At 42.2% G+C, this 19,963-nt stretch overlaps 1 protein-coding gene across 8 annotated transcripts in view; it reads left to right on the top strand.

Annotated features, from left to right (window-relative positions):
• RALYL (RALY RNA binding protein like) overlaps positions 1-19,963 on the top strand; it is a 562,192-nt gene that overhangs the window by 404,078 nt on the left and 138,151 nt on the right. For 2 of the 8 annotated variants that reach the window (XM_025179532.3, XM_075920458.2), the window contains exon 1: positions 15,514-15,649. The exons of the other annotated variants lie outside the window; for them this stretch is intronic. In XM_025179532.3, the coding sequence (XP_025035317.1) occupies positions 15,613-15,649 (37 nt within the window). In that variant the 5' untranslated portion in view covers positions 15,514-15,612. Of the gene's footprint in view, positions 1-15,513; positions 15,650-19,963 lie in introns of those variants that run through there. 8 annotated transcript variants of the gene reach the window in all.

Genomic DNA, 19,963 nt, shown 5'->3' with positions numbered 1-19,963 from the left:
TGTAATTGTCTACTGTGGGCTATAATACTTCGGTCTAATTTCAGTTAATGGATTTACTGTGAGGGTTCTAAGTGACTGGAGTGGCCTGCGATTTACAGGTGGTCAGACTACGTGATCTGAGAGTCTCTTCAGGCTTCAAATCGTATTACTGTCTGCTTATGACAAGAATTGCACCAAAAATTGATTCTGAATTAGAAGTAATTCAGATTAGCCCCCTTCATATTCTCCAGGCATTTCAGTGAAAATGCAATATTGCTATAAAAATGTGCACCTCGCAGAGCCCTGCACGTGTACAAAATTTGTATCTGGATCCAGTGTACAATCCACAAAAATGGTCCATCAATATAAAGCTGATAGTCGCAGATTTACAAATTAGCACAGAGCTGTATTTTTCTCTTTACCGGATGCCACTTTTCACTGTGCATGCCACTTCGAATGCCACTTTTCACTGTGCATGTTTGAGTTTCACATGGTTGAAACTACCAGGCATTTCTTCTTATTCTCTGCTTCCATGTACCTACATAGGTCATCAGAGATTCATTTTGTCTCATTAACTCAGTGGTAAAGTCTGAGGGATTGATTTTGGTCTCACTTAGCCCTGTGTAAATCTGAGGTAAATCCATTAAAGTCAGAGTGAAAGTGTAAAACCAATGAGAGAAAAGAATGAGATTCTGAATCTCTGAGCCAGTCAGGAAAAAAAAAAACATCCTTATGTGTTTCTTATTTTTTCTGGAATTGTAATTCTAAATACAGCAGAATTTTGATTAGCCAAACCTCACTTGCTCAAATCTCTGGATTACCAGTGATAACAGATAATTGTAATAAAGCACCACAAGATTTTATGGAAAATGAGAATCAGGATTCCATTCTCCCCAGCTTGAGCAGAGAAAAGGTTCTCCTTTAAAATGAGTTCATTTCTTCTACTGGAACAACAGTACATGTTGCCCCAGAGAGGCAGAGGCTGAGGTAAGGTTTGAAATAAAGACATCTTCTGATTTGTCACTTCCCAAAAGAGTTGACCCTCCAGCCCCACATTTATGAAAGCAGGGAGGACATAAGGCAGGAGATTACAGATGAGTGGCAATGAACAAATGTTAGTGATGAGAACTGATGAATACCCACTCTCCTTACTGCAGTGCATTGTGTCAGGGCAAATGCTCCCCTTAATCCAATGGCAAAGCAGGGGCTGCATTCACGATCACAGTGAGAAGCAGTCATAAGTAAGGAAAGGACAATCAGTAGTAGCAGCAGAAGCTATAACTCTCTATTTGCTGCTTGTTCATTTGGATCACTGATATTATGACACCAGTGAATCAAAGCATGGAGAGAGAGCCACCCTCATCTTCTGTCCTCTGGCTTTCCACTGCACGAGTCAGATTCAAATTAATGTGCAATTCATATTAGCAGAATCAAGAGTGTGATAAAGGCCTGAGTTAAACGGGCTGGAGGTAGATTTGAGTTAAACGTGCTGCATCTCTTGAGACTGCTATAGCTGTTTTCTGCAAGGGGCTGGCATTGCTGCTTGCCTTCCTATCTAAGCTATAGCATAGCCACTCTGCAGCCATCTTATTTAACTGAGGAGACCTATTCATCTGTTGGAAATGCTGGCATTTCAATTACTGGTATTCTCATTTGAATAGAAAAGATAATTCACCCCATAATCAACAAGAGTAGAGAGCAAATATAAAATCAGTGAGAAATTATATATGTATATATATATATATATATAAAGTTCCCAGTGGGTTAGCTCTGAAGGAGAAGGATGATTACATCTGCAGCAGCAGCTGGCATGATGCCATCAAAGAGGAGAAGCCCTCCCCTTTGGTTTTGTAGCCATAGACAACAGAATCAATGTCATTCCTGCAGTGCATGACTCCTGTGTTCATCCATTTACCCTCCTAAAATTGGCAAACTGATTCCTTTGACATCTGCTAAGTATTTTCCAAGCAGACTTTTGAACAACATTGGATTTTCCTAATTTTTCATGCTTCAGTCAGAATTTTCACAGTAAAGAGAACATTCCAAAGATGTATTTAGTTTATTTTAACTGGGCGTGGGAGAGAGGAAGCTGGATTTTAGCTTTGTAAAACAGTATCTGTGTGGTTTTGCAAAAGGAAAATGTGGGTTGCTTTGAATATGAGTTCTTTTCTATCCTAACTGTGAATGTTTAAAAGCTTCAGAGGCAGTTAATCTGAAACGCCAAAATACTTAAAAAATAACAAATAGCCTAGGAGCACCTTAAGGACTACCAAAACATGTAGATGAGCTTTTGTGGGCACAACCCACTTCTTCAGCTTTGGACAAAAGATTTTGGCTATGTCCATAAAACAATTATGCTTTTGGTTTTAAAAGTTGGGTTTTTCCTTATTTGAATCTGGGACCTGTTCAATCTGAACCACCAAAGTTCATCATTGAAGTTAGATTTCAAAGAAAAAAAATGTGGCTATATTCCATTTCTGATCAGAATCTGACAGAGAGCTTTACAAATTGTGACAAACACCTCTTTTGTCACATTGTGGCTCAGCATTTCTCCCTCTGACGTTGAGACGGGGTAGTGGGAGGTAGAGAAGAGGAGGCTTAGGGTACATCAGTTCCTACTCCTAAGGTTTAGTTATTTACCTTGGTTATGGTTTTTGATTTTGGCTTTTGGGTTTTTTGTTTGTTTTTTAAAGGGTAGGCCTTAGGATTGGCTCAAGTTACTTATTTAAACAAAAAAAAAAAAAACCTTTTCCTATCTCCCACTAGACACAGATCTTATGCCATCTACCAATCTCCAGCCACTTGAGTACATCTATAATGCACTCTTAGCTCAAAATAACCTACTCAATTTTTGCTATGCAAATTGCATAGCTTATTTCAAGTTAATTTCAAAATAGTTGATTTCATAATTTACAGCGCCAAATTTCAAAATAAAGCACTATTCCAAGATGTCCCGTAGCCCTCATGGAATGAAGTTTACAGAGACATTGGAATATTTCAAAATAACAGAGGCCCTCAAAAGAACTCCACAGTGTAGATGTAGATTAACTGTCTTTGGACACAACTATGTTGGGAACCAAAGCCCTTTTCTAACAAGAAATAAACACACTATTTCCCTTCTAAAGAAAAACAGCACTGTACCTAAGAGCAGCCTTTTCCCTCATAGAATCATAGAACTGGAAGAGACCTCAGAAGGTCATCAAGTCCAGCCCCCTGCTCTAGGCAGGACCAATTCCAACTAAATCAACCTGGCCAGGGCTTTGTCAAGCCGAGTCTTAAACACCTCTAGGGATGGAGACTCCACTACTTCCCTAGGTAACCCATTCCAGTGCTTCACCACCCTCCTAGTGAAATAGTTTTTCCTAATATCCAACCTGGACCTCTCCCACCACAACTTGAGACCATTGCTCCTTGTTCTGCCATCTGTCACTACTGAGAACAGCCTCTCTCCATCCTCTTTGGAAGCTCCCTTCAGGAAGTTGAAGGCTGCTATCAAATCCCCCCTCACTCTTCGCTTCTGCAGACTAAACAGACCCAAGTCCCTCAGCCTCTCCTCATAAGTCATATGCTCCAGCCCCCTAATCATTTTGGTTGCCCTCTTCTGGACCCTCTCCAATGTGTCCACATCCTTTTTGTAGTGGGGGGCCCAGAACTGGACACAATACTCCAGATGCGGCCTCACCAAAGCCGAATAAAGGGGAATGATGACATCTCTGGATCTGCTGGCAATGCTCCTCTTAATGCAACCTAATATGCCATTAGCCTTCTTGGCTACGAGGGCACACTGTTGACTCATATCTAGCTTCTCATCCACTGTAACCCCCAGGTCCTTTTCTGCAGAACTACTACTTACCCGGTTGGTCCCCAGCTTGTAACTATGCCTGGGATTCTTCCATCCCAAGTGCAGGACTCTATACTTGTCCTTGTTGAACCTCATCAGATTTCTTGTGGCCCAATCCTCCAATTTGTCTAAGTCATTCTGTACCCTATCTCTGCCCTTAAGCATATCTACCTCTCCCCCCAGCTTAGTGTCATCCGCAAACTTGCTGAGGTGCAATCCATCCCCTCATCCAGATCATTAATAAAGATATTGAACAAAACCGGTCCTAGATCTGAACCTTGGGGCACTCTGCTAGAAACCGACCACCATCCTGACATCGAGCCATTGATCACTACCCACTGGGTCCGGCCTTCTAGCCATCTTTCTATCCATCTTACCGTCCATTTATCCAATCCACAATCCCTTAACTTGCTGGCAAGAATATTGTGGGAGACCGTATCAAAAGCCTTGCTAAAGTCAAGGTATATAACATCCACTGACTTCCCCATGTCCACCGAGCCAGTTACCTCATCATAATCAGATTGGTCAGGCACGACTTGCCCTTTGTGAATCCATGCTGACTATTCCTAATCACTTTCCTCTCATCCAAGTGCCTCAATATGGATCCTTAAGGATCCCTTCCATGATTTTTCCAGGAACCGAGGTAAGACTGACTGGCCGATAGTTCCCTGGATCATCTTTCTTCCCTTTTTTGAAGATGGGCACTAAATTTGCTTTTTTCCAGTCATCCGGGATTTCTCCCGATCTCCACGACTTTTCAAAGATATTAGCCAAAGGCTCCACAATGACATTTGCCAACTCCCTCAGTACCCTCAGATGCATTAAGTCCGGACCCATGGATTTATTTACGTTTAGCTTTTCTAAATAGTTCCTAACCTGTTCTTTACCTACCATGGGCTGTCCATCTTCATCCCATCTTGCATCACTTGGCGCAGAAGTCCAGGAGCCGACCTTGTCCGTGAATACAGAGGCAAAGAAAGCATTGAGTACTTCAGCTTTCCCCACATCATCTGTCACTAGGTTACCTCCTTCATCCAGTAGTGGCCGCACTCCCTCTCTGATCACTTTCTTCTTGTTAACATGCCTGTAGAAACCTTTCTTGTTATCCTTCACATCCTTAGCCAGTCGCAATTCCATTTGCGCTTTCGCCTTCCTGATAACCCCCCGGCATTCTCGAGCTATACCTTTAAACTCCTCCCTGGTCATTTGTCCAAGTTTCCACTCTTTGTAAGCTTCCTTTTTGTGCTTAAGTTCACCAAGGATTTCCCCTGTAAGCCAGTCCAGTCTCCTACCATGTTTGCCTCTCTTGCTACGGGTCGGCATGGTTTCGTTCTGTGCCTTCAATAAGGCTTCTTTAAAATACTGCCAGCTGTCCTGGACTCCTTTCCCCTTCATGTTAACATCCCAGGGGATTCTGCCCATCAGATCTCGGAGGGAGTCAAAATCTGCTTTTTTGAAGTCCAAGGTGTGTATTTTACTACTCTCTTTTCTTCCTTTGGTCAGGATCCTGAAATCTACCATCTCATGATCACTGCTTCCCAGGTTGTCACCCACCTCTACTTCCCCTATTAGTTCCTCCCTGTTTGTGAGCAGAAGGTCAAGCTGCGCATGGCCCCTGGTCGGATCCTTCAGCACCTGTGTCAAGAAGTTATCCCCAACATTCTCCAAAAACTTCCTGGATTGCCTGTGTACTGCCGTATAGGTTTCCCAGCAGATGTCAGGGTGATTAAAGTCCCCCACGAGAACCAGGGCCTGCGATCTGGAAGCTTCGCTCAGTTGTCCGAAGAAAGCCTCATCTACCTCATCCACCTGATTCGGTGGCCTGTAGCAGACACCAACCACAACATCAGTGCTGTTGTTTGCTCCTTTAAACTTAACCCATAGACTCTCAACAGGTTTTTCTCCCTCTTTATACTGGAGTTCAGAGCAATCGTAGTGCTCTCTTACATATAGCGCAACTCCTCCTCCTTTTCTCTCCTACCTGTTCTTCCTGAACAGTCTATACCCTTCCATGACAGCGCTCCAGTCATGCGAGTCATATTTCTTGGACTGGGCCAAGGATAGGAACCATCTTATTATCCTTGAATTTTTCTCTTTCCTTGGTGCATTTACTTCAGGGGACCATGGTTCAGAAGGAGGGCAAAACTCCCCTCCAAGAAAGTAGTAGGGTTTCCATGGTTCACTTTCCTGGTGGGCATTCCTTCTCCTCTATGGCATGTTCATATTCTCTAAAGCTATGTCTAGACTACGTAGAATTTTCGAAAGAGGATATGCAAATTCCTGCAGAATTTGCATATCTTCTTCCGCTCTCACTTTTGAAAGAGGATCTTTCGAAAGTGAAAGTAGTCTGGATTTGGGGGAAAGGGGGTTTCGGGAAAAAAAAACCCCTTTCCTAAAAAAAAATGCTCTTCCTTAAAAAAGGAGGTTTACGCAGACGGGGTTTTTTTTCCCGAAAAAGGGTTTTTTTCCCCAAAAAAACACATCTGGGCTACTTTCACTTTCGAAAGATCCTCTTTCAAAAGTGAGATCAGGAGAAGATATGCAAATTCCCATGAAATTTGCATATCGTCTGTCAAAAAAAAAGTCGTTTAGACATGCCCTAAGAAGATATTTTCCACCAAGGTGTGTTTTTGTTCTCTGAGAAACCATTTTCTACTGAGGTGTGTAAGTCCATGTCATCTTTGCATATCATTTGGGAAAGTACTATCAGCCATATTTCAGTGATACCCATTTGAAGTATGAACTCCTCCTCCATGCCTGGGACTAATGCACTGAGCGACTGTAGAGGGCTATCCTTAGAACCAGAAAAGTTTCATCATCCATGGGATCTTTTTAACCACATATGAGCCTCTGAGCTTTGTCAGATCTGTCAGAGGACAGGCCCTTGTGGTAATATGGGGAAGAGATAATGAGTAGCAAGTATAAAGGTAGGGAAAGGCTGTGCCTTCCCAAATTGCTAGGCTGGCCCTACCCACACTCTGCCTCCAGCCCACCCCTCATTCAATGTGGCTCCCCCAGGTCTCCCGGGGTTGCCTGGGCACTGAATGAGGGAGGACTGGGAGTGGCGTGTGAGTGGGGCCAGTTCTCCCTGAGCTACAGGATGGGGAGGTATGAGTGTTGGGGCTGAGGAAGGCTAGAGCCGCATACTGCTCATGCTTCAGGGTGGAGGTCTGCACTTCCTATGCTCTGGGGCAGCCTTCTGGGGGCTGAGGAAGGCTGCAGGCTGGACCAGCCATGTTGGGGGGGGAGGCTGCCCTTATAGTGTGTGTGGGGGGGGGCTTGCTCCCACAGGACCATGGGCAGCAGAGCTGGGGTTTTGGGCAGAAGGGTTGGGTCTGGGTGCTTGCCTTCCTGACCCTAGATTCACCACCACCCATGGAAAAGATTGTGCATCCCAGTAAATGCTTCTTCATGACCAACCAAGGGCAACTTTGTGTTGCCTCCAAATTGTTCAACTGTGGTTTCACTGTGCCTCTCCCTATAAAATACCTGTGGTATTTAAGCTTCAGTTAGCCCTGTGGTTCATTTGGCTGTGAGATTTTTCAAGAAAGGACGAGTAGCAATTAACTATCCCATGTGTGCAATTTATTCATGTACAATTGGCTTGAGCTGACTGGTTAAACCTCACCAGATTTGTAGACAGCAGCATGACTATACTTCCTAACTCAGCTAAAGCCATAGTCTCTGTACCATACATTCTGACTAGCCATGTATATCTATGTGGAGTCATAGAGACTCCTATCAGGTTGTTTATGACACATAGACTTTCAATATTACTCAGATTGGTTCCTCAATGTTAGGATAGTGAATTGCTATATGACCTAGTTTCCTACAAGCATAATGTTTATAAACAGCAGTAGTTGTTTTCTCCAGACCTGAAGAAGAGCTTGATGATGATCAGAATCTCAACCCTTTCAGAAACGGAAGTTGGTTCAATAAAAAATATTACCTCATCTACCTTGTCTCTTGTCACAAACAAACTTATCAAGAATTTAGTAGGGTTAGTGAAGAGACAGGTCTAAGATTGGGAAGAATAAACACAACATTTTTGGAACACTGAAGACAAATGAAAAAATTAGGAATAAGTCATTTGTGGCTGACCTAGAATTTACAGACCTTTCTACCTGCAAAGCAAAAGTTAGAATGTTCATTCCATCATAGATGCTACCACCAAGTGTCTATGATAAGATAAGAACCCACAACTGTTGATTTGGTTAATCAGCCATTGTCCAGAGGAAATGACTTGCAGAAGTGCACTATCCCTAGATTAAATAATGGATACATGAACAAATACACTGTGGATAATAAAGTACTCTGTATCGTTGCCAGTCTAAAAGTAGCAGCACTTATTGTTTACAGCAGTTGGTTAGAAGCAGGCAGGATTTGTAGCTATATTAATGAATCATTTTGGAACTGAGAATCAAACACATTTGACCAGAGAGAGAACAGAATATGAACTCCTTGCTCTGTTGAATTAGTGGAAGTTAGCTGATTTATATTGATTGATTGTCTGGCCCTTAGCAACTTTTTACTCTGGGTAAACAATAAATTTCCTGTGGTGGTATTATAATTTGTGCTAGTTTCCTTAACTGAACTTTCCATTTTGCCTCCTTGTTGCGGTGTTTGACAGTTTTCCACCTTGATGCTAACCACAATAGATATGGCTGCACTTCATTTGTACCATGTACACTTTGTGGAGCACTTTGAGGTTCTCACTGTGAATGCTGCGACATAAACATGAGAGATTATTATTCATTTCTTTCATCTTCTTTCTCTGAGCCAAATGTTATCCTCAGTAACACTGGTGCAAATTCAGAATAGTAGGAAAGGTAAAATCTAAAGTACTATTTTGGTAAGGCCCCAACAGAAGAAAATAAAATATTCAAAAGCCAGACTGCTGGGTCAAATTGACAAGCATAGGATATGATTAACAGCCTTAGCAATTCTCTCTTGCAGCTTTTTTTAGTCATAGACAGGAGGTGAAGTTTGTATAAGTTTTGACAGTCAAAAGAGTTCTCTCACTCTGAGACAGAGTATATGTGTGCTCTACAGAGTTTTTCCAACAAAACTTTCAGAATGTCTGCACCGCAAGTGCATTCTTTTGATAGTAAATTGAAAGAACAGAGTTTTTGTGCAATTGGTATTCCTCTTTCTACGAGAAAGAAGCCTTTTTTGAGAAAGAGCTCTTTCACAAAAAGGCGTGTGTGGACGGGGAGGAGGGGCTTTTTGCACAATAAGAGGTCTCTAGGAACAAGCACAGGTGCTCTGGTGGCTACTCCATACCAGCTAATCACAGCTCTACAGTTCCTGTCTCTGGGCCCCTCTTAAAGCTGCAGGCACCCTGGACAAGCCTTGTGGCAGGAAGCTGGTCTGAGAGCAGCACTTCACCGTGAGGCTCTCCCTGCCACAACCATGTCCACCCCTGAGTCCCCCCGCAACCCTGCTGGTCCTCACAGGGAGTAGCCCCTGGGGTCGGAGGACCTACGCAGAGGGAGCAAGACGTGTGCCCCATCCTGGACAGGCCCAGACATACAGTCCCTCCTGGAGCTGTGGGGTGAGGAGGAGATGCTCCAGGATCCTGGGCCAGCTGGTGCAATGCTGAAATTTGTGGCTGAATGGCCACCTCCCTGGCAGACTGCAGACACCCACCCCGGACCGTGGTCTGGAGTAATGTGAAAGAACTCTACCAGGGATATGTCCGGGCCACAGAGCACAGCTCCCACTCAGGGGCAGGATCCCACACCTGCTCCTACTTCAGGGAGCTGCATGTGATCCTGGGGGCTGGGAAAACATCTTCCCCACCCATCCTGGAGGACTCCGGGGTTGAGACCCCACATCATTGTCCAGACAGAGGTCACGTTGGAGGAGGAACAGGAGGGCCAGGGCCAGCCGGCCATGCTGGAAGAGGAAGAGTAGGAGGAGGAGATGGGCACCACTCCCCCTGCCCTCCTGCCAACTCTAACTCTGCTCCAGCCCCCCCTCCTGTCAACCGCTTGTGGTCGCCAGACCCTCACAACCCAAGGGGGCACTTTGAGCCACCCTCATCCCCCTCCCAGTTCTGAGCCTTCCTCCAAGTTCAGAGTTCTCCCTACAGTTCAGAGCCCTCATCCCCCTACCCACCTTTTCCCAAAGTTTCATTAAAACAGAGTTCATGGTTTGTAAAACCAAACAGGTGTGTTTACTGGGAGGTCAAGGAAAGGGTGAAGGGAGGGGCTGTGGTGGGGAATGGATAGAGTAGCAAGCCAGAGGCCCCTGAGTGGAGGCCCTGGGGAGAGAAACTGGGGTGCTTTACAGAACCTCTCCCTCAGGACCTCCCAGATGCGCACCCCGGCCTGATGGGCCTACCAGATGGCAGCTGTCTGTGGCTGCTCAAACGCACAGCCCTCGTGACCAGCATCTACCCCCCACCCCAGGAGGAAGGCTTTCACCTTACGCTACACAATATTGTGGAAACGCAACATGCTGCCACCGCCTCTGGGATGTTGTGTTCCCCTACATCCAGGAGGGTGAGGAGGCACCGGAAAAGTGCCTTGAGGCAGTCAAAGGCGCACTCCACCTGGATCCTGGCTCGGTTCATGTGGGCATTAAACAGGTCCCTGCTGGGATCCAGGTGGCTGGTGTATGGCTTCATGAACCATGGCATGAGGGGGTCTGCCATGTCCCCCACTATGCACAGAGGCATGTCACATCCCCAACTGCAAAGTCCCAGCAGGGGAAGAATGTGCCCGCCTCCAGCTTCCTGTACAGGCTTGAGGTGTGAAAGACTCGGGCATCGTGTACCCTGCCCGACCACCCGACAAAAATGTCAGTAAATTGTTCCTTGTAATCAACTAGGGCCTACAGGACAACAGTAAAGTAGCCCTTCTGGTTGATGTTCTGGGCTGCTCAATGGTCTGGTGCTTGGATATGGATGTGTGTCTCATCTATCATTCCCCCCGAGTTGGGGAATCCCAGGGCAGCAAATCCAGCCATGGTCACATTCAGGTCTCCCAGATGGACGACCCTCCACAGCAGGAGGGAGTTGACAGCCCTCACCACCTGCAGAAGGAGACAAAGAAACACAAAAAACAGAATGAAAGGGGGGGTGCCTGAGTCCTTGGGAGATGGCCACCCTGCTCTCCTCCCCTACCCCCAAATACCCCAGGAGCCACCCCCAATGAGGTACCCCCACAGCAGCAGGGCTGTGTGTGGGCGGGACGTCTCAAGCCCCAGGGATGGGGCTTTCCCCCCACACTCCATCCCCCCATAGTCCCCAACCTCCCTTTCCCAAGGGTCCGCCTTATGCAACACTCTCCCCTGACTCCCAGCAGGACTGCAGCCCCAGAGTACCTTACCTCCATGAGGAGGGCCCTGATGGTGGACTTCCTCACAGCAAACTATTGCCCACCAACCAGTAGCTGTCAGGGGTGGTGAGCTTCCAGAGGGCAATCGTGACGCACTTCTCCAGAGGGATGGCAGGACACAGGTGGGTGTTCGGAGGGTGGGCGTGAGCCAGGCACGTAGCTCCAAAAAGGTGTCCTGCATGCGGAAGTTTTGGAGCCGCTGCTGGTTGTCCCACTGCTTCATGACCAACTGGTCCCACCAGTCCAAACTGGTGTCAAGCCTCCAGAAATGCTTCCCCACTGTGGGATGCAGTTGTCAGAGAGGAGCAGCCACAGCCATGGAAAGGGTCCCCTGCAGGACCAGAAAGGCAGCTGACACACAATGCTGCAAAAACTGCAGCATGGCTGTGTGGGTCCATCATATACCCAGGGCCAGCTCTGGCTCCATGGCACTAAAGAACAAAGCTGTGGCATCAAAAAAAGAAGAGAGAAACCACAGTAGGCACTTCGAGAACTTTGCTGTCCCTCAAAGAGGTAGGCAAGCATTGCAGCAGAAGTAGAGAAAGTGGTCCCTTTAAGCCCGTGTACCTGCAAGGCACCAGCACCAGCATTCAGAAGCAACTGGTGACCTAAAGCCCTGCATGAAGTAGTTCTGGGTGGCCTTTTATGCGAGAGACAGTCCAATCAGTCTGGATGCTCTCTTTCGCAAAAGTGCATCATTTTTTGTTGCGCTTTTGTGTGTGGACACGCTCTTTCACAAAAAGCCTGCAGTCTAGATGTAGCCTAAGTGAAATATTAAAGAAAAGAATGGGAAAAGAAAAATGTCAGGGAAGTGCCACAAGAAACTCTAAAATGTTTTTATTGGAGATACAAACAAATAATATAGTCTCACACAGTTGGGCTTAAATTGTAAGTGTTTTTTTTTTCATTAAGCAGAAAAAAAAAATTATGATGGGACAACATTTTTAAACAATGGATGCTACTCATGGTCACCCCTTTTGGAAGTTATGTAATTTATTTATGAAAATAAGGATACATTTTAGGTACTTGTGTTTGGAAATTCTAACCATGAGTTTTTAAGTTGAGTTCAGATTTCTTTCAATAGTTCAGAGCTATGCTAAATTCATTTGGTTTTAACCACTTTGGCTAAGATTGCAGTGGTATGCTTAGCTCTGTCTCTAATGACAGCACATTGGTTTCTGCCTCCAACTCCTTGATGCCTTTGCATTTGTGATATTTGTGAACATTCTCTCAGACCATCAAGGGGTTGATCATGGAACTCTTTACTCATGTGACTAATCCCATTGTAGTCAAAGATTACTTATATGTGCACTCCAAAGCAGAATTCATGTCTGTTTTCAAAGCCTCTCTTCTGCCCCTTTGGCAGCAATGATCTTGTTTCATCTGTGTGGAAAATTATGATTTTTGAAACCAAGTTCTCCTATCAGGAAAATGCTTGAACTTTTGTAAAGCATACCATACATCTAAAATATCATATAGCACTGCTTCCTCTCTTCCTTAGGAGGTATCCTGGAAAAGCTCTGCCGCAACAAGGAACACGTCTGCTTTTCTGAAAAAAAATTGGGAAAGCAGATGCATTTTTTCAGCATCCTTGTAAACTTCATTCTATGAGGAAGAAGGGCTGTTCCAAAAGAGGCTTTTTTTCCCAATATTTGGCCCATGTAAAAGGGCCAAATATCAGAAAAGCCCTTTTCGGAGGAAAAGTGGAAAAAGATATGCAAATTGCAGTTTGCGTATCTTTTTCCAACTTTTCTTTGTAGTGTAGATGCTGCCTTAGCTCCATAGAATCATTATGTGAAAAGACAGTGAAGTGGTTACGACAAAGCTTCTTATTAAAAATGGAGAGTTTTGTGAAATTCAGTTCAAAGAACTTTTCCCAAATACATATATTTGAAAGTGACCAACCATCAGCACAGGAGCCAGCAAACTGAGCTGGAAACATGGTAGTTTGAGTGCTGGTGCCAACGCATTTTATATTAATGATGAGCTAGATTGTGAATAAATTAGAAAAAATAAATAGATAAAACAGAATCTGTTTGGGTCAAGAAAGGTAACATGGGCTCCACTGGGATAGTATTTGAGGTTTGCTATAGACTCCTTGACCCTCAGAGATGATTTGGGTATTTATTTCATTAATATTTTAATGAAATAAATAATACGGGGAATTATGTGATTATGGAGACTTTAATTTCTCAGATATAGATTGGAGTACAAGTGCTACTATTAATCTTGGGTCAAGCTATTCCGGGTCGGGAGAGCTGAAAGATTTCTTCCCCAAATAGTGACTGCACCAGCAAGAGGTGATGCCAATTTAGATTTTGTGTTGGTAAGTAGTTAGGATCTCTTAGAAGAATGGGTTGTAGAGTACAGACGTGGTTTGAGTGATCATGAGCTAATTTAGTTTAAACTAGGTGGAAAGCTACACAAAAGAAGGTCTGTAAATAGAATCTTTGGTTTCAAAGGGGCAAGATTTAACAATTTAAGGGAATTAGTTCAAGAAGTGGATTGAAAAACACAAGGATTTGAATGTGGAGGATTCTTGGAATTATTTTTAGTAATTTGAAGTCCAATGTAAAGCCTGCATCCCAAAAAAGGGGAATTATGTCATGGGGAAGGATTGCAGAGCAAACTGGATGAGCAAGCATCATAAACTCACTACTAAAAAGAAAGCAAAAGTCCTACAAGGAACATAAAAATGGGAAGGATCAGCAAGGAAAGCTACCTCTTGAAAGTCAAACAGCATAGGAAAAAAGTGAAAACTTCCAAAAGCCAGTCAGAGTTGGACCTTGCAAAGTAAATTAAAAGCAGTAGTAAAAGGTACTATCACCATATAAATAAAAAGAAAACAAGGAAAGAAGTGGGATCACTAAATAATGAGGTGGAGTTAAGATTAGAAATAAGATAGGCATGGCCCAACACCTATACAAATACTTTGCTTCCATTTTTAATAAGTGCAATGGAAAGTGTATTGGTAGTGGAAGGTTAATTGATGGAAACAAGGATATGGAAATAGAAATTGCCACATCTGAGGTTGAAGTTAAACCACAAAGAGACCAAATCCCAGAGAGCTGGATAACCCCCATCCAAGAATATTAAAGAAAATTGCACATGAAATTAAGCCCAGTAGCAAGAATTATTATCTGTAAATTCTGGGGTTGTACCCTATGACTGGAGAATTTGTAAAAGAATACATATTTTTACAAAAAGGAAAAAGGTGACCCACAAAACTACAGGCCTATTAGTTTGACTTCAGTTGTATACAAGTTAGTGGACAACTTTTGAAAGAAAAAGTTGTTACAGATATAGAGGTAAATGGAAATTGTGCTAAAATACAATAAGGCTACGTCTACACTGGCCCCTTTTCCGGAAGGGGCATGTAAATTTCACGAGTCGTCGTAGGGAAATCCGCAGGGGATTTAAATATCCCCCGCGGCATTTAAATAAAAATGTCCGCCGCTTTTTTCCGGCTTTTAAAAAAGCCGGAAATGAGCGTCTAGACTGGCCCCGATCCTCCGGAAAAAGTGCCCTTTTCCGGAGGCTCTTATTCTTACTTCAAAGTATGGAGTTATGGATTGGGTTCCTCTGTAGCATGAGGCATGGGTCACTTGCATGATTAAACTAAAGTAACAATGTTTTTAAAACATGATTTGAGAACTTCAGTAACTTAGACAGCATTTATGGGTGGGGAGACAATGGGTGAGGTTCTGTGGTCTGCATTGTGCAGGTCAGAGTAGATGATCATAGTGATCCCTTCTTGTCTTGATTTTATGAGAAAATAATTCAGAAATAATAATAATAATAATTCAGAAATGAGTACCTAAAGCAAGATGAGATTTTTAGATTCTGCTCATATCTATTTAGTTAGGATAGTAACTGTTATGAAACGTATTTGTGTTCATGAAGGGCCCAGTTTTGTTGTCCGTATTCCTTAAGCAAAAATTCTGTTAATTTAGCCTAATGGTAGTTTTGCAGAGTCAGCAGTTGAAGTTTGGGTGCATAATATTTACATGTAGGTTTTGCAGCCCCTCAATGAAAAATTAGTTTTTAATTATGCAAACAGGTACTTATGCAAGACATTTTCCATTTACCCCAGCTATTTCAGAGAATCTTTATTGACAAACTGTTAAATCATAAATTACTGCATTCTTAATGCAGTACTTCTTAGTATACCTTATGCTGTATGGATCGTATTTGAGGTTCTCCAATGTTAGGGAAAATAAAGGCAGAAATGCATTTCCTCTCTAGGGTTTGCATTAGAGAAAATAGTTAGAGCCAGTAGCATCTCCCCTGGATTTTACAAAAATGGTATTACCCTGGCTTTCACTGAGACATTGCTGGTTACCTTCTGTCAGTGAGCAACTGTCTCACTGCAAAGCAGAAGCACAATCTCTTTTTCATTTGTGTCTGTGTTCAAGGAAGTTACTTCTCAGAGAGTACGTTTTCTTCACAATGACCATGTACAAGAGCAAACGCAGAAACCAAAGATGTAAGTAAAACCTGAACTTTTTTTTTTTATCTTTAGACACTGAGGGGAGAGAAAAAAACCTCCAGTTTTATTGAAAACTATGTATTACTTTTCTGCACCGTAGTTAAATAACACCAGAACAGCAAGTGTGGTATTTACTCTTTATACTAAGGTATCTAATTGTTAAGTGCATGAAGGATCCTAGAAATTAAAAATTAGCTCATTTGTTACTATGGAAACCCTCAGTAAGTGATTGCTTTATAAAATCAACAAAGAAATAGATAATAAATGTAAGTTAGGTCTAGCCTCAACATCCTTTATTCGGGGCATAAGGTTGGGTAGTTATATCCTTCACCTTGACAGGGTTAGCACTTTTTCACCTTGTGACATTCATTTTGTATATTGACTTGACAAGCTTTGGGAAGTTAGAGGCACTAAAACTTAACATTTTCCATAATTACAATATTTTGTGAGAAGAAGCTAGTGAAGCTTAAACAACAAATACTGGGGGAGGGTCAGTCATAAGTATAATGTATTTAAAAGTAAAAGCATCCTGAATTCTCAACATAATGCTAAAGGTCAAAATTTCCAGCTAATAGCCTGTTTGGTTTTTTAAAATATGGCACTAGCTAAGGAATATTAATAACTACATTAGACAGCCTTGCATAATGTTCTGGAGAAGCTGAGCCAAGTCAAAATGTGATGTCAATGGTATTTACCACTGTAAGTACAAAGTAAAGTGAGACATAAATAGGTAAAGAAGTAGTTTGGGGATTGGAGGGAGATATTCCATTTAGAAAATGTGTAGAAGGGGTGTGGGAAAAGCAACAATAAAAAACAAGGCAAATCCAGAGGCTACTCAAAGAGGAGCATTGTTGCCATTGAGTGCTTAAGGCTGTTTCCACTTTTTCCACTGATCTCAGTGGGACCAGTTTTTGGCTCTCAGAGCTTAAACTCTGTACAGGCCTGGTAATTTTTCTTGATTTCCATACCAAATGACATGCAGATGCTGCATGTAAAAAGTTTCAGAGAGACACCTGTCTGTGGCTTATAAAATCTGTCTCCCACTTTTCACATTCACATGAAAAGACCTCCCCTCCTCCTTTAACTTAATCATGGTAACTCACCAGCAACAAAATAGATAACTGTGTGTAACTGAGTTTGGTGTACTGCAACCATAACATAGTTTCCAATTTCTTTTCTTTCTTATTTAGTGTGCTAGTTAAACACAAATATGTTTATCACAAGATCAGACGTGTTTTCATGAAAATACAAAGTCTCCCAATATGTCAGATGAACTATGTGCTTTTAAAAGACTATGTGAATCACAAAGATTCATAAAATTAATGTTCATTAATTTTTTATTTCATTCACTTATCCCCTCTCCATAGCTTGAACAGGTGTATATTTTATGACATAGGTTTTAAAAAGTAGACAATTACATTAAAAGAAGATAGAAGTAGTGGATGCAGGGAACAGACTGTCTTTGACAAATTTCCTTGTCACTGTTTAATATTTGCTGTGGGACACCAGTAATGATTTCATTTGAGTTATTATGTAAAGACTAGTACACATTTCAACAGGAATAGCTGAAAAGTCCTTCTGTAGCCAGTCATTGTTTTTTGTTCCCTTGGGCTCCTTTTTAATTTCAGTGCGTAACTGGACTCTGACCATATGAATGTGTCTGTGTGATTGGCCAGGTTGTCAGTTTTTCTATGAGCACAGTCAAAAATCGGTGGAGAGATAGTTTGTGTATGGGAAGGAAGGTATTCCAAGGTATTCATGAAAACACTGAATGAGATCCAAGTAAGGATGTTTTTGTGAAGTGGAGTCACATTTTGTTTTGATGAAGGAAAATCTGATTTGCCAATAGGTGGAAATTATGAATTGCAAATGAGAGGAATTGGAAATATAATTACTACAGTGACTGTTGGAATGATTTTGCAGGAAAACTAAAGTAATAGTTGGTTTGTAATTGTAAATGTTGTTAAACTGCAGTTATAACTGTTTCCATTGTGTCAAACATCTGCTATAGTACAGCAGGCACTTTTTAAATACCTTCTATTTCATTAGAGTCTGCAAAATGGCTATATAAAATCTCAGCAGATACCGTATATGAGTAATTTAGGAGATTTTCTGATACTTTTCCTTATCTTACAACTCAAAAGCTATTTGAAGGTTACAATGTATATAAATTATTATTTTGAAATATGACAGAAAAATATAAGTACTAATTACACTATATAGGAGAATATAGGAGAAGTCAAGGATTAAATTTCCTGTCAGATTTTCTTGAACACTTTCAAGGAAGTAAAACATAGACGTTATTCTTGATGACAGATTGGTAGTAATAAAAAGACACTAATGAGACATATTAGGGTATGTCTACACTACCCTCCTAATTCGAACTAGGCGGGTAGTGTAGGCATACCGCACTGGCAAATGAAGCCCGGGATTTGAATTTCCTGGGCTTCATTTGCATAAGCCGGACGCCGCCATTTTTAAATCCCAGCTAGTTCGAACCCCGTGCCGCGCGGCTACACGTGGCATGGAGTAGCTAGTTCGGATTAGGCTTCTAATCTGAACTAGCTGTACTCCTCGTGGAATGAGGAGTGTTTAAAAGACATGGCGTAGCTATTTCAGGATACCTCCTGTCTAAATTATCTAGACGTGTCCTGAATATATTGATATATCTGGCCCATTACAGTACATGCTCCAGGGAGAATTCTGTGCTATTGTGGAATTCAGAATTTTGCAGAAATTAACGTTGAACATACAGGATTTCCTTTCCCACACTGAAATGGGTTACATTGGTGCTAGAATGTTCCCAGCATTAATTACATTACAATAAAAATGCTGACATTTTGGTAAACATTTCTCCATCTAAGATAAGTACTTTGGGGTATAGGGATTAAATTTCAGACTGGCCTTAATGATGGGAATGGTCTTTATGGATCTACCTGCTTACTCCTTGGGAGTTTTGAAGGCTTTCTTCTTGAAGACACTGCTGCTCTGGGTCTATGGACTGCGATCAGACTAGGCTGTTGTAGGATCATAGAATACTTGAACTGGAAGAGACCTCAAGAGATCATCAAGTCTCATCCCCTGCCCTCACGGCAGGACCAAGCACCATTTGGATAATTCCTGATAGATGTTTATCTAACCTGCTTTTAAATATCTCCAATGATGGAGATTCCACAATCTCCCTGGACAAATTATTCCAATGTTTAACTAGAATAAATATGATGGCTCCATTCTTAGTCAGTGCTGTTCATCAGGAAATAAGATGTACCTTAGCTATAGCCTACCCAAACTTTATGGATTGTGCAGATTGAGTACAGGGACTTGTATGTTGTCCTTTTCAGCTTATTTTCTTTCTCCTTAGAATGTTCTCAAGTTCATCACTAATGACAATAACAACATATGAGTCAATAGCAGGTTCCTTTTCAATATTAAAAAATATATCCACTTATTTGGCTCATAACAGCAACCGTGGCAGTTCCAAGGGATTAACGACCAAAGCTCATCAAAGAGTCCTCCTGTTGATTTAAATGGGGCTTGGAATTGGTCCTCAAATGAATTAATGCCCTTTGCCAATAGACCCATTATTATTATTATTATTAGAATTAGATGTGATATAAGCAGTAATTTATGTTCATGATTAATACTACTAATCATCTCTGTGTTGTTTGGTTCCATCAGGCATCTGTGCATATCACCTGTCTTAATGCCTAAAGCTGTGTATAAGATTCAAACAATTTCCGAGAATTTTTGTTCTTTGACAGTTGCAGGAAGGTCTTACCTTCCTAAATATTATCTGCATACTTTATGAACTGTTATCCACAAAGATACAATCAAAATGATTAAGCTGAACCTACAGTTGAATTGCTGGTGTAAGAAGATTACTGAAATACTGGTGGGCAATACCCTGGATACCGGGATAAAACCAGATTCTTCTCTTGCATGTCTCTATTTTAGCTGAAGGCCTTTCTAAGTGGCCTGATCGTGTAGGGGATTTCCTGAACAAATGACAGGCTGTCATGGCTGTTCCCCACTCGGACACTTTGAGTTCAAAATGGGAGGGGAGGCACAACAGACCTTAAAAATACCTTTCCTACATAGGCTTCTGCTTAAAAACACCGCAAGGTCACAGATTCCCTGAGCTTGGGAGGTATGTTGCCACCACCCAAATGGAAAAAAATACTTTTTTCTTGAATCCAGGAAGAGTCACTTGGAAACTTCTTTTAGAGGGGTAACCCAAGTTCTTTTACCACACACAAAAAAAACTTAATAAAACAAACAAACAAACAAACGGTAATCTAGCTGACCTCTCAA

Source organism: Pelodiscus sinensis, chromosome 2 (genome assembly GCF_052426305.1).
Source record: "Pelodiscus sinensis isolate ZL-2025 chromosome 2, ASM5242630v1, whole genome shotgun sequence".
Classification (NCBI taxonomy): domain Eukaryota; kingdom Metazoa; phylum Chordata; order Testudines; family Trionychidae; genus Pelodiscus; species Pelodiscus sinensis.
This window is presented reverse-complemented; position numbering and strand designations above follow the sequence as displayed.